At 34.3% G+C, this 17,739-nt stretch overlaps 1 protein-coding gene across 1 annotated transcript; it reads left to right on the top strand.

The window, feature by feature from the left end:
• Nucleotides 1–4,650: 4,650 nt before the first annotated feature.
• On the top strand, nucleotides 4,651–17,519 carry LOC120255213 (protease 2-like). The gene is given in 12 exon segments (XM_039263094.1): nucleotides 4,651–5,286; nucleotides 6,508–6,662; nucleotides 7,539–7,688; nucleotides 7,691–7,751; nucleotides 7,843–7,982; nucleotides 8,091–8,296; nucleotides 9,472–9,606; nucleotides 11,423–11,551; nucleotides 14,307–14,689; nucleotides 15,245–15,455; nucleotides 16,886–17,079; nucleotides 17,174–17,519. Coding segments are annotated over 12 exon segments (2,337 nt in total). The 5' UTR covers nucleotides 4,651–4,918; the 3' UTR covers nucleotides 17,379–17,519.
• The last annotated feature ends 220 nt before the right edge of the window (nucleotides 17,520–17,739 follow it).

Here is a 17,739-nt window from a genome sequence, read left to right as displayed (position 1 = left end):
ATGAGATACTTCTTGCCAGTAAGAGGCAAGTTGCTTCTAATGGATGTAAAATAATATGTATCTTTTGATTTTGATCATGCCTTTAGATCTCATTGTTTATTCTTCAGGACTGTGTAAAATTTAATGCATTATTTATTCTTGTTTTTCCTATATTATGAATTAGTCATGCTTTTACACAATGTTTACTCTTGCTCAATTTAATGCAATGTTAAATTTCATTTTAGAAATGGACATCAATGAAATGGACGAGTTGGAAGAGCTTCAACTATATGCAATGTATATGTGCTACTTTTTTGTAGTGAACGTTATAATCATGGCATGTGCGATAAGGCACCGTGCTCTTAGAAATGGTGTGATTGAACATGTGATTGACTCAACATCTACTAGGTGACATAAACAACTTGACTATCTCCAACGTGTAATTTATGAAAGTGATGTAAAATGCATTGATAAACTACACATGGATTGACATAGTTTTCATCATTATGTCAACTACTAAGTACAACTGGTGAGCTACGAGGCACGAAAAATGTCATGGTGGAAGAAATGGTTGCAATGTTTCTGAACATTCTAGCATACCATATAAAAAATAGGATAATCAAATTTGATTTCATCAGATCTGGTGAGACAATTAGCAGACATTTTCATGCCATCTTGAAGTCAACCATACTCTTCCATAGTGTCTTGTTAAAAAAACCAGAACCCATCCTAGAAAATTCAACTAATCATACATGGAAGTGGTTTAAGGTATTTATTGAAGTCCAATATTTTTTTAAATAAATAATAATTATTTTTTTAGATGGTAACATTTTATTTTTTATTTAATATAGAATTGCTTTGGAGCATTGGATGGAACTCATATCAGAGTAAATGTGCCAAAAGCTGATTAAGCAAGATATCGATCTAGAAAATCTAAAATAACTACTAATGTACTTGTTATCTATAGTCAAGATATGCAATTTATATATGTCTTATCTAGCAAGGAGGGTTCAACTCATGATGGCCGAGTTCTTAGGGATGCGATAACAAAGCATAAATGATTAAAGGTTCCAAATGGTAAATAAATTATAATTACATTGTTCTTTAGATGCTAATAGTTAGTCCTTAAAACAAATTTCTGATAATAATTATTTGTTTGTTAGGATTTTACTATTTGGTGGATTCTGAATATGCAAATTGCCCTGGATTTCTTGCGTCTTTTCGAGGACAACGGTATCATTTGAGTTCTTAGGATGATGGACGTCAACCACATACACCTCAAGAGTTCTTTAATATGAAACATGTAAGTGCTAAGAATGTAATTAAGAGGACCTTCGGTCCTCTCAAAATTCGTTGGAAAATTCTATCGAGCCCAAGTTTTTATAATATAGCAACCTAGCGACGTATCATTAATGCATGTTGCTTATTGCATAACTTTATTAAAAAAAAGATGACTGAAGATCCTGCAGAAAATGAACTTGAGCTTATACATTCAGAGGAGGACATGCAAGATGATATTGAGAATATTACAGTTGTTGATCCAACAGATGAGTGGACCCAATTTAGAGTTGACATGGCTACAAATATGTTTAATAGTTGGAGATCAAACTAATTAATTGATAGTTTGTTAGGCATGTGAGTGTTTCTATAACCAAACATTTTAATGTTGGTGTTGTGAACATGTGTTTAACTCAGTTTGTTTTTTGTGGTCCTATTTGAAGGATGATATGTGGAAGCACTTTTCTTATCATATTATGATGTGTGGTGTGTTATTTGATTGTCTTTTTGTGTATATCTGTGTTATTTAAATTTCTTGGTGTTATGCGAATTCTCAAAAGTATGTTATGTGAATTCTAAATACTAGTTTTGCATCCAAAGTTTATATGTACTATATGCAAAGTTTATATTTTGCAGCTTTCTACTGATGTCTAAATGCTAGTTTTATTGATATGATTTTTCTCAAAGAAAGTAACCCTTTTGAAATGGTTGTTTTTCCATGTCTTGATTTAAACTTGGCTGATGGTTATTTATTTATTTTTTTTATTTAGTATGGATTCAGATTCACAAGTAAGCCATAGAGTACAAAGCAAACACTATTGGACAACAGATGAAGATAAGGCACTTATTGATGCTTTAGTGGAACTATCAACAAATCCAATGTGGTAGGCAGAGAATGGATTTCGCAATGGCTACCTCGTTCAATAAGAAAGAATGATAAAAGAAAAACTTCCACAAAGCATGATAAAAGCTTCACCTAATATCAAGTCTAGTGTGAAGCTGTTAAGGAAACAGACTACTGCAATAAGTGATATCTTACAAATTAGTGGGTTCATTTGGAACTATGAAAGATGCATTATTGAGTGTGAGAAAAGTTCATATGATGAATATGTTAAGGTACGTATCTCTGCATTTCGTGGTTAATTGATAATTTAATGGATATATTTTACTTATGTCACTGATTTTCTTATTTGATGCAATGTAGAACCATAAAGAAGCAGCTGGTCTTTACGGGGAGTGTTTTCCATTTTTCAATGATCTTGCTCCAGTGTTTACAAAAGATAGAGTACAGGGAACTGCACAGGGTGACATTGGAGATGATGCAGAACAATATGCTCAGGGAAACATTAGTTTGGATGAGGATATGGGTTTCTCTTAGTTACCAACTGATGAGTTTTCCACGCCTATGCAAGAACCTGCATCACATCAATCACCTGTGGCTTCAGTAGGTACTAGTACCGTCAAATCCCGCCGAAAATGAAAAAATATTGGTCGGGACCCTTCCATGGACACACTGAATGAATATTTCCGCAACTTTGTGGAAACAGTTGGACTAGGATTTAGGTCAATGGCCGATGCAGGTGCTAAAAAGGATGCTAATCGTGAAGAGCATAAAAAAAAGGAGGAAATTACTATAGTTTATTAAAAGCCTACCTATAAACTATAGTTTGTAGGTAGGATGTTAATAAGAAAAACTATAGTTTTAAAATTCTCCCCTCTGAAACTTAATAGAATGCCGTCCAAATGACATGAAAATCTCATACACCAAGCTATGACATAAACTAGTTGTATCTTGAGAATATATTTGACTTGGATGCCTGATAACTCCTTTGATTGATTAAATAATATTTTCACAGAATGTTACAATTACAATAGATTAGCAATCACAATCAGTTACTGATACCATACTAAGCATTAGGAATTGAAACAGAGAAAGCGATTTAATTTATAAGAAAAATTATTGGTGTAAAATTATCAATAAATATTGATTAAAACTTGCATTTGAAAATTCAATAGTCCAAAAAGTTAACTGCTACCAACTCACCTAATCTAGATCTGGCTAGGTTCCTCCACTATATAAATACTTAATTCCCATGCAAAAACAACTCATTTATCAACACTATCTTTAACATCAAGTGATTAACAACCTTAAGCTTTTGTTCTCAATTATATATACACATATACACACAATCAAATTTAGGAACATGCTTCCTTTCTTAACCATATATATATATATATACAATTAGGTTTTTAAAACAAAGGAAGGGTTTGTCTTGACCTTCTTTAACCATCTTTTTACTTTACTTTCTCTCCTTAAATTTGAACACATTATTTAGATGAGGTGTAGTAAGAGTTCATAAAGCAAGGTAAGGAAGAGAAATAAAGGGTTCAACCCACACTTTATTTGGGACATAGGTGAAGTAAAGAAATATTATAACCTTTTTGTGCTTGTTTGAATTAGGGATGGCAATGAGTCAGATCGGAGGCGAGTTTTGCTTAATTTTCCAGTGCCCCACCTCCGCCTCACCCCCAGCTGCCCCACACCCGAACTCTCACAGGGAGTTGAGTAACCACCGGGATGCCGCCCCTGCCTCCACCTAAAATAATAATAAAAATAATGTTATAAAGCCATTATAATTATATATTTTTTTTATAAAGCACCTACATATAAAAAATAAAAATTGAAAAGTCAAAGAAACCCTAAAACAATGTGTATATGTGGGTGTATTTAACTATATATATATATATATGAACATACACATATTTTATAATTTCACTTTTCGGGACAAGTTCAGGATGGGTTTTGGTCAAGTATCAAGATCCCCATATCTGCCCCTGCCCCACCCCAGCTTCATGGTTATCAGGTTATGCTTGAACCCAACCCAAAACTTGGTCAAAGCGAATTTTCCCTGTTAAACTCTTATAGTAAATTTGAAGGTTAAAGAAAGTAAAGTTATGCACTAATATAATTATCGAAATACCCTTATAGTGTCAAATATTATAAAATGAAGTTTATGTTTGAAAATGTGACAATGCATATAAAAGATGTCTTAGGTTATTGCAATATTAGAGCCGGATAGATTTCGATATAATAGTGATGATATGCATGCTTGATCTGCTTTTCAAAACTAACAAATTAAGCTAAAACTTTAATCATCTGTTGCTCCAAAACCAAAATGAAAACCAAACCAAAAAGCAAAAAATCAAGAAAACAAATTGCGGATGCATCAAAGAAGAGAAGAGCAAAGAGATAAAACATGAAATAAGAAACGATTAACTCACCAAAAGTTTGACGGCCGAAGAAAAGTTTGTGGTTTATATCAGTAGATGTGAGGAGGAGAGGAAGCTCAAAGACTAGAGTTTGTTTTTTCATTCACTCTCATCTATAAAAAGATATCTTTAGGTCATTGCAATATTAGAACAAAAATATTTTTGTCAAATAAAGTTATCAACTCTCATAGAGGGTGATCAGCAGAGGTACCTCCCTAAACCCTTTTGCTCAACCCTCAAACTTTCTCCCCAAGCAATGGGTTGAGAAAAACAAAAACCCTTCTGAACTCTTTTTTCCCCCCAAAGCAAGTTCGCCATTGTTCGTCCTAAATTTTGGTAGATAAACCCCTCTTCATCCCACTTTTCGCAAAACCCTCACTTCTCTTCACTGATGTTGAGCCCCTCCACACTGCAAAAGGCCTCGCTTTTCTCATTCCCCTTTGCGAGACTCCTCCTTCCTTCTCTCTTCTTCTCCTCCTCCTTCTCTACCTGCAAGCGCCGAACATCGTCCCCTCTCAAACCCCCGGTCCCCAAGAAGACCCCTTCCACCATCTCCATCCATGGCTTTTCCTGGGATGATCCCTTCCACTGGATGTCCAAAACTTCTGACCCTGATCTCCTCCGTTATCTTCATCAGGAGAACTCTTATGCTCAAACTTTCATGTCTGATACCCAAGAACTCCAGAGAACCCTCTTTGAGGAGATGAAGAACCGCATTCCTCCAAAGATGTCCACCCCGCCAAAACGCTCGGGCAAATGGTTTCCTCTCTACGCTTTCTCGTTTATTTTCTTTGTATGAGTATTGGATTGAAGCCATTCCTTCATTTGCTCTTCCTAGTAAAGCCCAAAATCCATTTCAATATTTTCATTTCAGCCACGTCCATCATTTGAGTATGTTACTTCTTAATCACTTAAAGGTTAATACTTTGACCTGTGCATCATATCTGAACTAATAACTGTTTTATAAAACTTACTTTTCAATCTAAGAGGTATTTTAATCTCGCGTAAAACTCTGGGTGTTTGTGACTTTTTGGATAATTTTTCCATCCTCTTGTATCATAGAGCCTAGATATCGAAAACTTGTACTTCTACAAATCTCACTATCATTCACCTTGACACCTATCTTATTTTTACTTGCCTTATAAGTACTGAAACTACATTCTAAATATTCAGTTCTCATTCTGCTCAACTTGAAACTTTTGGCTTCTAAAGTATCTCTCCATGTCACCACCTTCATATTGACACCTTCTGTATTTTCATCAATTAACACATCATCGGCAAAGTCGGTTAATTGTCACATGAATAACACCCAGAGTAGTTATGGTTCATGATGCCAAAGCTCCTTTTCTTTTCCTTATCAATCTTGTTGATATCCTTGTCTTGCGTATGGTAAGCCTCTATTTTTCTGCATCTGTCTAATATTCCTTCTTTTTTTTCCCTACAATTCTTTGCTAGACTGGAAAGTATGAAAATAGCCCTGAGAAACTGAAGATGCATATCTACCCTTTTGGTTTTACCAGAAACAACTTGATACTGATTTCCACTATTGATGTCCTATGTAAGAAACAATTATTTCCTGTTTGGCATTTTGCTGTAGTTTTCAGTTTATAGATTTTTTTTTTCCTGGATCATCCCACAGAAGGGCACACTGTTTGCTGAGTAATAGCTCCTTGAATTGGGGCCTCTCTCTACAAGTAAAAACTAAACATCCTCTTGCTGTTTGAAGTCTTATTTGGTTTAAACACCAGCTTGTAAAAGTTTCTTAAATGGTGCTATCATATGGCGAGGCCTTTTAACTACAACTGTCTGACTTTGTATGTTTCAGGGTGCTAGTGGTGTTTTGAATAATTTTTTAGCTTTGCTTTTGAGATTTAATAGTAACCTTTGCTATTTTTGGTACACACACACACACAAATATATATATATATATATATATATCTTTTTTTGCTATCTTAGTTCTGATATGATCTCATGCAACAGGTTATATTATGAACATATTCCTGAGGGAAAGGAATATCCAGTTTTTTGTCGGAAGCTGAGTTGTCGTGAAGGTTTTTTTGCAGCATTTCTTAATTTTATGAGAGGCCCTCAGGAGGAAACGCTGTTAGACTGGAATGAAATTGCTGAACAATATGGCATGCATCCCTCATTTTTTTCCTTTTTTTTTTTCAATTGTAACTTCCTTCTCTGCTGTCATGGATCTTTTTTTGATGAATTTGAAGTATGGAAAGCATTTTATATTATCTTAATGTTGTTGCCGTGTAATTCTTTGATGCATCTGTTCTGGCCTTGATTTAAGATGCCCAGCCTTTTAACCTGCTTTACTGCCCCTTATGGAGCATTCATTGTGCATTTGTTTTTGGGCAGTTCGACATCAATTTGCTTATTTTCTGTAGCATGTAATGAAATGAAATTTTATTAAAAGTGCACTGGAAGTGCCATTGATTGCATATGTTTTCAACTTAAGCTGGATTTCTTTGGAATGACAACTGCAATACAATATGTTGTCTGTGTGAGAACCACTTTCTTCATATAATTTTGGGATTATTATATTTATATGCAGAGACGGGATGATGATTGGCAATGCTATTCTGATATGTTGAATTACTCATGTTTTGTATTTTTAGCATGTTTATGTCTCTTTCTGAAGTAATTTGGTGTGTCTGCAAAAATATCATTTTCTTTTCTTGTGTGTTTTATTTGTGGGTGTATTCTGGTAAGAGAAAACATCTCATTGGCATTCTTGGCTCACATGCAAGTTATGTTAATATAATTTTGGGATTATTGTATTTATATGCAGAGACTGTGGATGCTGATTGGCAATACTATTCTGATTTGTTGAATAACTCATGTTTTGTATTTTTAGCATGTTTATGTCTGTTTCTGAATTAATTTGGTGTGTCCATAAGATATTACTTTCTTTTCTTGTGTGTTTTATTTGTCACTTTTGTTTGTCACAGTGTATTCTTCAAAGGGTGAACATCTCACTGGCATTCCTGGCTCACATGCAGGTTATGTTAATATAGGCACTTGCCAAATTTCTCCTGATCACAATTTCCTTGCATATACATTGGATACAAGAGGTAGCGAGCTGTTTGTGCTTCAACTTAAAGACCTTAGAACTGGATCCATGATTTTAGGATCAGAGGTTGAGGGGGTTCTTAGGCTAATGACAGTGATTATTTGTTCTACACACGTCGTGATGAAAATCAATGCCCTAACAGGTTCTTCTTTCTGCTTCAATATTGTTTGGTTTGTCACTTTTTGACCAAGGCGATGCACTTCCCTTCTGATTTTGACTTGGTTGTTTTGAAGAGTTTTTGGTAGAAAACTGGGAACAGATGTGGCGGATGATTTACTTTTTACTGAAAATGATTTGAGTTGCTATGTTGATATTACAAGCACAAAAGATAGAAAGTTTATCACTATTTACTCTAATTCGAGGACCTCATCCGAGGAAGGTCTTTTTCCTATTTCGTTTCATTTTTTAAGTTTTATTGTTACTAATCAAAGAAAAGCCAAACTCGCATCTTCTTGATTAACATTGTTTTTTAACATTTTCCAGGTTTATGTGATGGATGCAACAAATTATAAAAACGGCTTAATGCTAGTTCGAAAACGTGTGCCTGGGGTGCAATATTTTCTAGAGCATCACTATGGCTTTTTCTATATTCTTACAAATGCTCCCTCGGAAAACATCACTTTCACTGCTGAAGGCTGCCATTTAGTTAGATGTAGAGCTGAAAAGTCATCATTGTCCACCTGGCAGGTTAGTTTTCTTGCTATAGAATTGGTTCTGGGAATAATCTGAGTGTGAATTTCATATATGGCCAAAACAATTCCTTTCCTAATTACCTTCTGTGCATAAGCCAGTATTTAGTTCACTGTGCTCTATTCGAGTTTGTACGTAAATTGAACTGAATGTAGTGGAACTCTTGCCTTTAAAAATATATATTGAGCACTATGTGGATTCACTTACGCCCTGAAATAGAGTGGTTAACATTGGAATATTCAGCTAACCAATCTAGCAGAATTTTTTTTTTTTTTTGTTTGTGTATCCAGTTCATGTGGAAAGGCTTCTTGGTTATTGGTGAAGCAAGAAATAAATAAGAAACCTGTAAGTTCTTTAGAAATGATTTCAAGAAAAGCAGATGAAAGATAACATTTTTAATGATCTCCATTATTGGATGTGTTCTTTGTAGATTGTGGAGGTCAAAACATCTTTGTTTGAATTCACCTCCTGATTTCTTTTGGTTGACATTAATTTCAAATTAGTTTTCTACTTTTCTGAATGAGATGACATGGGAACATGCAACCTTAATTATTTGAGGCGTAGGAATCTGATGTTTTTTTTTTGTTTACTGGGCATCTAGTTATGATTTCTATTCTTGAGGAAACTGTCAAGCATCGCCTACTCAGTGATGCTAAAATGATTAATCTTTTCGTGCGCTATGATGTTTTAAAGTATAGCAAATTAAACTATAGGCGGACAGTCTATGGTGATTTGATGGTCATCGATCAGCAATTTTATATCAAACATCAAATAAAAAATATAGTATCCTGATAAATCCTGGTGTTTCGAAGCAACACAAACTAAAAATTTCCTAGTTTTAACCGTGGAATGCAAATTAAATGTTTCCTTCCTGGTTGTTCATAGATTTGTTAGATTATAAATATCCAGAATATGGTGAGCTTTTGCTGAATGCCAAGTTGATTATAATGTGCTCTCTTTCTTGATAACTAAATTTTCAGACAGTGAAAAGTTGAGGGAAAAACCTCCCATTTCATGTGACTATAAATTATCTAAAGGAAATGAGGGTGAAATATGATTTATTTCATTTTTTTCCAATTGAATTTATATTTATTTTACAATTTTAAAAATAAAAGTTGTTGAGCAATATGATCTTCTGATCATGCATATAGTTTTACTGCTATGTGTTGCAGGATATTGTCCTACCTGGTCCAGATGTCACATTTCAGGCTATGGATATGTTTCATGGACATTTGGTGCTTTCTCTTGAAAAAGAAGGCCTTCCAATGCTTTGTTCTATAAATATGCCTATTAACGTTGATAATGAGGTACCTTTGATTATTTCCTTATTCTTTTGTTCGAGATATACTAATGTAAGCACCAAAGTTTAGTTTCCAAAGTATGTTGCCCTTTCTTTTGGTCTTACTTGGGTTTTCATTGCTTACATTTTCTTCTGAAAGTTAATTATCATTGTGCTTGTACTTTTCTTCCTGAAGATGTTTTCTGTAGTCTTGAGTTTGTTTAGTAGTATGTACTAATTGTCATTCCATGAGTTAAAGGTAAAATGCATATTCTTTATCTAAATCTTCTGAAATAGTATTTACTGGATTAGTTAAATTTTCAGTATAAGAATAGATACTATTTCCCAGCTTCTCGGCAGGAATTTGGGTAATAATTGAAAATGTACACTATTATGCAATTGCATACCCTCATTATTGTCATTTCCTATTATTATTTATATTATTATTTTTGTCATTGGAATCTTGTCCGTGGATTGCCCCTGAGTGATGTATAATAATAAGACTAATATCAACTGATTCCCAAATGCTTTGAAAGCATATTGATTAGAGGTCAGCTTATTTGGTTTCTTTTTCTTGTTTTCCATCAAAATTTCAAATTTTGTATTGTGTTTTGATCATGTACATAATTTAATGATAATTTACCTGCATAAATTTTGTAATTCATGTTTCCTTGAATATTTAGGGTCCATTTGACACAGGAAAATTTTAAATACAGCATAGGACAATTTTTTGTAGTCACCTATTTGATTTGCAAAGAGGGTAGGAATATAATAACATGAAAAGCAATTAAGTACATGACAACTACAACAAAAACCATAGTACAACAATTTTATCAAGTTACAACACAACTAAAAGAGATTACTATTCTTAGTAAAAAATAACTTTATTATTCTTAACATATTTGATCTTAACATATCATGAACTAATATTTATTGTTTTACTTTAAGAATTTTAATTTTGGTGAATTATTTATGAAAATCTAATTTCTTACCTTAAATTTTTTTGGTAATTAATTATTAATTAATATGTTTTGAAATTTTAAAAATGTAATTATAAACTAATAATTTTTATTAATTATCGAAAAATTCAGTGGCGAATATTGAAAAGGGGAAAAAGTTTCATAAAACATTGTTTTGTGAGTTTCTTTATTGCAAAAATTTGAATAGTACAAAGGCATCACAATAATTTTACAATTTTGTGTTTAGTACCTGTGTTAATCAAATGACGAACATCATAAGAAATTTTTATGGAGACCATTGAGCATCAAATATGAAACATTAGCGACGCTTATGCTCTAACTCAATCACTTGCACTTAGCTATATTGTTTGCTTGTTTAAATGCATGGTATGCCAGCAAAACTTCTGCATGCATCAGAATTTTTAAGTTGTAGCTTCAATTGCCGGCCACCTGTGCTCACTTCAGTTAGCTTCTTGTTGTGACTGAGCGAGGAATGACACATAAGCAATTACCAATTGGAGCGGAATTCAGTTGGTTTACTTTCATTTGACTGACTTTACCTTTCTTGATTTTGTTCTCATCAAGTTATATTACTGGTCTATGATGTCTCTCATTTGATGGAAATTGTCATTTGCTGAACAAATGGCTGTCAGAAGCACTTCATATGTAAATAACTGTTCATACTGTTTTTATTAATTGATCAGTTATTCATTTTGAAGTTCTCAGTTTGCTTTTATAGTTGCCTGATTATTAACAGTACTGGTGGAGGTGTGATGCCAGATGTATATGCCATAATTTGGCTTCTAAATCATGTGTCACAACATTTATGGGCTCTAGTACAATTTCTTTTGTAATTACCTGACTCTTTCCTTAATTTTTCTACAGCAAGCAAAGTATATTGAGGATCTCAACCCATGGTTTTTCCCTCTGCCATCTGCCTCGTGCAGTTTCCTACCTGCTCCAAATCAAGCTTTTGCTTCGTCTGTTTTCCAGCTTCTTGTTTCATCACCAATGGTATGATGCTTTTAGTTGAAAAAAGTTGGTTGCTAGACATTTGTGTCTTTGGAATTTCTTTTTGAAGGAATTGGTTCTCTTCCTGCTTGTCCCAGTGTGCATATCACTTTGATTACACAACCATGAAGAATGCTACTGTTTGATTGTTCAAGACCTGAAAACAAAGTCGGTAGGCATGCACATGTAAATGAGGTTATGGGTTCTTGGCAATGACAAACCACTTATATGTGACTTGGATATTGAATGCAACGATTTCTCACTATAGTTGATCATCATTGAGTTTTATATAATTATTGAAACTTCTACTTTTTATGCATTCACTAAAATCTCGAGGTTTTAGCTTAAGTAGAGATAAGGCTGAATATGTATTTTGCAAGTATAATAGGCATTCCAGACTATTGATGGATAAGGTATAATGAAACCTGAAAGGATTGTTTTACATAGTGGTGTCAACTGGGCGGCCCGGGGGTCCTATATGTGCCTCACTCTTATCATTTGGCCCAAAGCCACGGACCGCCCTAAGGCCGGCTTAAGCCTGATCCAAACATAATCCAAAGTTAATGTTTGACGGGTCAATCCAAGTCCGACCCAAACAAACCTTGGATTGGATATGGATATCGCAGGCTGGCTCTTTTGGACTTTTTTGGGTTAATTCAACGGGTTGGCCCATGAGCTGGCCCATTGGATTTATTATTAAATATTAATAATAAAATTTTTTAAAAAATATCACAAAGAATATACAATAATAGAATGAGTAGGTGCCAACTTAGTTGGAATTTACTCATTTTAGTGATGTAATATTGTTCTCAAGTGAAAATGTAATAATATTAAGCAATTAATAAAATTATTCATTTTTAATTTTATTTTATTATTTTTAAATCATTACAAAGATTAATTAAGTAAAGTTAAAAAAGAAAATAACAACGGGCCAATTCGAGCTGAATCCAATGGGCTCATATTTAAAATTTGATCCAAAAAACCAAGCACTTGAACTGGGCCATGGGTTTCATATATAAAATTTGGGCTGGCCCGGCCGGCCCAAACTATTCACAAAGCTTGTCGGATTTGGGCTTGGGTTGGGCCGTCCCGGCTTAGCTCAATGATGAGAGTGATATGTGCCCGGGGCCCGTATGGATGTCATGCTGGATCGGCATGGCCCGCCTACCACCAAAGCAGGCCCAGCACGTGGCCTGGCCATGCCACATTATATTTTTATTTTTATTTAAAACCCCCAAAAATATAAAAAAAATCTTAACTTTTATAGAAAATAAGAAAAAGGGGAAAATTTTAAAAGCATAAAAATGAAGGTCTTATTGATTAAAAAACTGAAAATATACACACAAAAAAAAAAAAAGCCTGCATGGGGTGTGCTGGCCCGAATAGGCCGCGGGCCGTTCAGCCCGTGAGCTACAACCCCCTGGACTAGCTCGGCCCGAGGGATTGTATTGTGCCAGGTCCAAATACATTACTATAGCACCATGCCCGGGCTAGGCACAACCCATCTCTTGCCGGGCCCAGGCCCGCCACAGCCCGTTTGACACCACAAGTTTTACATATTTAAATTACAATTGAAAATGAGGCTGCTTCACAGAGCTGATTAATTAAAATCAGTCTAGGTTTGGCTATTGGAAGCCTTGAAAGGGCAACTGTGAAAAAGGAATCACTAAAAACTTAGAGTTGGATGTGTTTAATAATAAGACGAATGTGTAGAATATGACAATATAGCATGATGGATATGGATTAGGAGAGAGGGAATCCATGTGATTGATTTTAAAATTCTTTCCTGAAGTATCTGCATGGGCAATTTATTTTAATGTCTTAAGAAGCACTAATACATATGTGGCACTGTGGCAGTAAAATAGGAAGTAGAGGCTTCAAGTATTGACTTTTAAAGTTTCTCTAGATTGCACTCTAATATTACTTTTTTCTGTGTATCTGGAGAAAAGTTGATGAACTGATGCACCCCTGGATGGCTATTAATTTAGCTAAGATTTATGCGTTGCAATACCAAACAAGGCTTACAAATTGAGAACTCTTAATTTATAAAAAATGAAGATCAAGCATCTGGCCTTGTTTGGTGATTGTTAAGTCCCCTTTGTGTGGTAAATCCTGCTTAGTGACAAATGTTGGCCCAAACTTATACTAAAAAGATGAAACATGTAAGATACAGTTGTATGTTATTGCTTAAGCACTGTCAAGATGTGCAGATCAAGATCAATAATGTTTTTCCCTTTGGTAGCATTGTCATAACAATTGTTCTTTACGAGTCAATCAACATTTTTAGCATGTAATTGTGCATGGATGCATTTGTGCTTATATTGATACTTCTTCCTTCGGTGCATGCCAGTAAAGATATATCCATATTTCTTTTGATAGTTAAGCAACAATTGCATTTATACATGATCAAGAAATACGGGGGAAAAATCTGCTAATAGTTCATCAATAAGACCTCTGATTACAAGAGTGTTGAATACCATCTGGTTTTAATCCAAGAATGCTATCTTGCGGATGCAGATTTTAGAATGGGTAATTTTATGCCAAGATATTTTTCTATTCACTTATCTAACAATGTGGTGTGCCTGTTGATTTTTGATGATCGTTTATATTATAATGCAATGTAGCTTTGATGTAGCATTGAATATCTGACTTTGCATTTGCATTGAATCAATTGATTATTGCATTCTGGTTGTTTATTTTCTATCAAATCTGGACCTTGGGTGCTGCTTCTTGTTCTTATCTCCTTTGAAAAATGCAGGTACCTGATTTGATAGTTAACTATGATATGATTAATCAGAAGTTCACATTCTTGCATCAAGAAGAAGTTATAGGCCTAACAGCCAGTACTAATCCTTGTAGAATTCAATCGAATGTTGAGCGTCATTTGGAAAAATTAGAAACCTCTCAACAGTGGACTGACCTTTCTGAAACATACTCCTGTGAAAGGCGGGAAGTTATTTCCCATGATGGTGTTGTGATTCCCCTAACCATTTCATATTCTCGGAAAGTACATTCCAGTGGCAACTCTCCTGGGCTTCTATATGGATATGGTGCTTATGGCATGGTCTTAGAGAAGGGTTGGTCTGCAGAGCATATCAGCTTGCTTGATCGAGGTTGGGTTATTGCATATGCAGATGTAAGGTAGGCTGCCCCTCATCAATTTCTCATAAATGCCAATACTTTCACTGCAAATGACATAACCTATTGCTGGAGAATTTGTTGTTATTGCACTGGTTGACAATTTTTAAAAAAACTTGTGGACTTGTCATGATTATGATATCATAAGTTGCAATGTCTTGTGAATACCTGAAAATTTTATGACATACAATCTAAAAAAATTATGAGGAATTTTCTTTAAATGAAAATGTACCTGTCTAGACAAATTAGGTTTTAGTATTAAGGAGTTTCTTCTTCCAGGACTGAGGGTCATTCATTGATGTTTAATTGTATAACTTGAAGTGTTCGATGGGTTATATCAATAAGTTATGATTGGAAGAGGATTGAAGTCAATTTAAAATTTTTATCAAAATGAATAATCAATGATTATAGCAGAATAAAGAGATAAGAATACGTCTGAAAGTTCCCTATATAAGATCCACCACATCATGCTATTAATTTATTTATTTTAATAAATGCCCCTTCCCTTTTGTCTACTGCTAATGTTGTAATAATTTCTTAGTGCTATATTTCTTGTAGGGGTGGAGGTGATAGAGCATGGCATCAGGCTGGAAACAAAATGAACAAGCCGAATTCATTTCATGATTTTGCTGCATGTGCCACTTATCTTATTACTAATGGTTATGTTCACAAAAATCAGCTGGCGGCAATTGGTGGCAGTGCAGGAGGCCTTCTTGTTGGTGCAACTATCAACAAGTACCCCGATTTATTTTGTGCTGCCATTTTGAAGGTTAGCTTTTGGGTTTTCTTTATGGTCAATATTATGGCTGGTAGACTTGCTCTATTTCTATTTATTGAACGATTTATATTGTGTCTTTTCTCGGATATTTGATTTGACAAGGATTGCTTTAACTTCAATCATATTTTATGATTTTTTTTAACCAACCAAACGTAGAAAACCCATTTGCATAGATGAGAATCCTTGAAGTGTACAATTGTAGTGAAAAGATAAATAGGATAAACCATAATAGATGAGTTACATCTAAAAGTGGTTTGATGAGTTGTAAATAATGTGCTGTACTAACCACCTTACTTGGACTGCATGGGGTTGTGACATGTTTTAAGAGACAATCATTGCTGTGTAGGGTACTTAGTCAATTCTTGTGGTGAAAACTTACTAATATGATATTTGTTCTGATTTTTCCATGTTTTTACTCAACAATTGACTCTGTGAGATCCCTTATGAAGTCTCACCCTGATTATGAGTTAAATACATGGTTATAATGTGCAAGATTTAATTCATTATCAAATTGAGCCGCAATTGTGTTGTGTGAAGCTAAAAGATGTTTACTTTACTGCATATTAATGAATGGACGACTATCTTCTCATGTTTTGATTTATCAAAATTGATCTTTTTTAAGATTTTCTTATCAACTTTTGTTAGCATTTTGATCAAATTCAAGCTCAAGGCTCTAGAACTTTGGCAAAATAAAGGATGATGCACATTGACACTCTTTTAACTTTTAAGTTAATATTTAATAAAGTAAAGCTATAGCTGGAGTATTTGTTACATCAACACAAAAACTCTATAACATTAAACCAATTTCTCATTTTGACTCAATAATTATTTTAGTGTTGATGTTGAATCCTCTTGACTTGTGATTTTAATCACAACATAATTTTAGCCTTTATTTTGGGTGAACTATTATCATTTTTTATGGTCCATGCAGAATCAGGACACTATTGGCCATGCCCTATTAAACCCGCCATACATTAGTTTTAGTATTTTACTATTCTTTTTATGGTTTTGGGTGACATTGGGGTGCCTCTGTATATGGTTTTTTGGGCTGAAATTGTCATCCTTAAAAGGAATAAAATACGAGTAAATTGAAGCAGGAAGAACCAACTCTTTATTAGTACAGATGCATTTTCCTTCGTAGTGGCTGATATATAAATGGCCATGCACATTTATCTATCAGCCGCTGCAAACTGTAAATATGATCAAATAAGTGAAATCTTTCGCATCCTTTGAACAATAATAGTTGGGTGATGTGGTGGTTATTAGTTTACTCACAAAGTGTCTGCATGTGAACTTGAATTCTGTTGTACATGTTTCGATGCAGAGATCGATCGCATGGACTAAGTTGGATGCAAGGCACTTTGTCTATTAACCCTAGTTTATCTTTTATGCCGATAATTGCTATTTTTGACTCCAAACAGGTTCCATTTCTTGATGTTTCCAACACAATGTTGGACCCTAGTTTGCCTCTGACCATTATGGACTATGATGAGTTTGGTGATCCGAATGTCCAAGAAGAATTTGAGATTATTCACAGTTATTCTCCATATGATAACATTGTTCCAGGAGTTTGTTATCCTTCAACACTGGTTACAGCATTGTTTCATGATTATAGGTTTGTTATACTAGATCTTTTGGTGCTCTTACTTATGCATATATGTCTTTAGTTTTTTTTTTTAAATATATTTTTTCTCATGGGATTAACTCAGGGTTGGAGTATGGGAAGCTGCTAAATGGGTGGCAAAAGTGAGAGAAAAGACATGCCCAAGCTGTTCTCCCTCTGTCATTCTCAAAACCAATATGAATGGGGGACATCTTAGTGCAGCAGGACGCTTAAAACATTGCAAGGATACTGCTTTTCAGTATGCCTTTCTAATCAAAGCTATGGGATGTCTTAATGATGCAAAACAGTGAGCTAGCTATTCAAAGGCCCTGTTTATTCTAAAACTAAAGAAGCCATCAGCCATGGGCACTATCATTTGGCTGAAAATGAGGTTTGGTGTAACTCATCATTGGATTTTTTATACTTGTTCCAAAGATGAGTAATTTAATGGAAATGGTAAGGGTATGATGGAAAAGTTGTTATATTTTGATATATTTTTAAAATGTCATGTTAAATTTCACCAATGGCACTTCACCTAAGTCAGCCCCATCATTTTTAGTGCCCAATGCTCTCTTAATTCAAAGGTCTATTTAAAAATACATAGATATTTGAGGAATTTTGCTAAAGTATCATGTGGTTTTAACCTTTATAAATTGGAGGCTTGTGGTTTGA

Source organism: Dioscorea cayenensis, unplaced genomic scaffold (assembly GCF_009730915.1).
Source record: "Dioscorea cayenensis subsp. rotundata cultivar TDr96_F1 unplaced genomic scaffold, TDr96_F1_v2_PseudoChromosome.rev07_lg8_w22 25.fasta BLBR01000893.1, whole genome shotgun sequence".
Lineage (NCBI taxonomy): Eukaryota > Viridiplantae > Streptophyta > Magnoliopsida > Dioscoreales > Dioscoreaceae > Dioscorea > Dioscorea cayenensis.
This window is presented reverse-complemented; position numbering and strand designations above follow the sequence as displayed.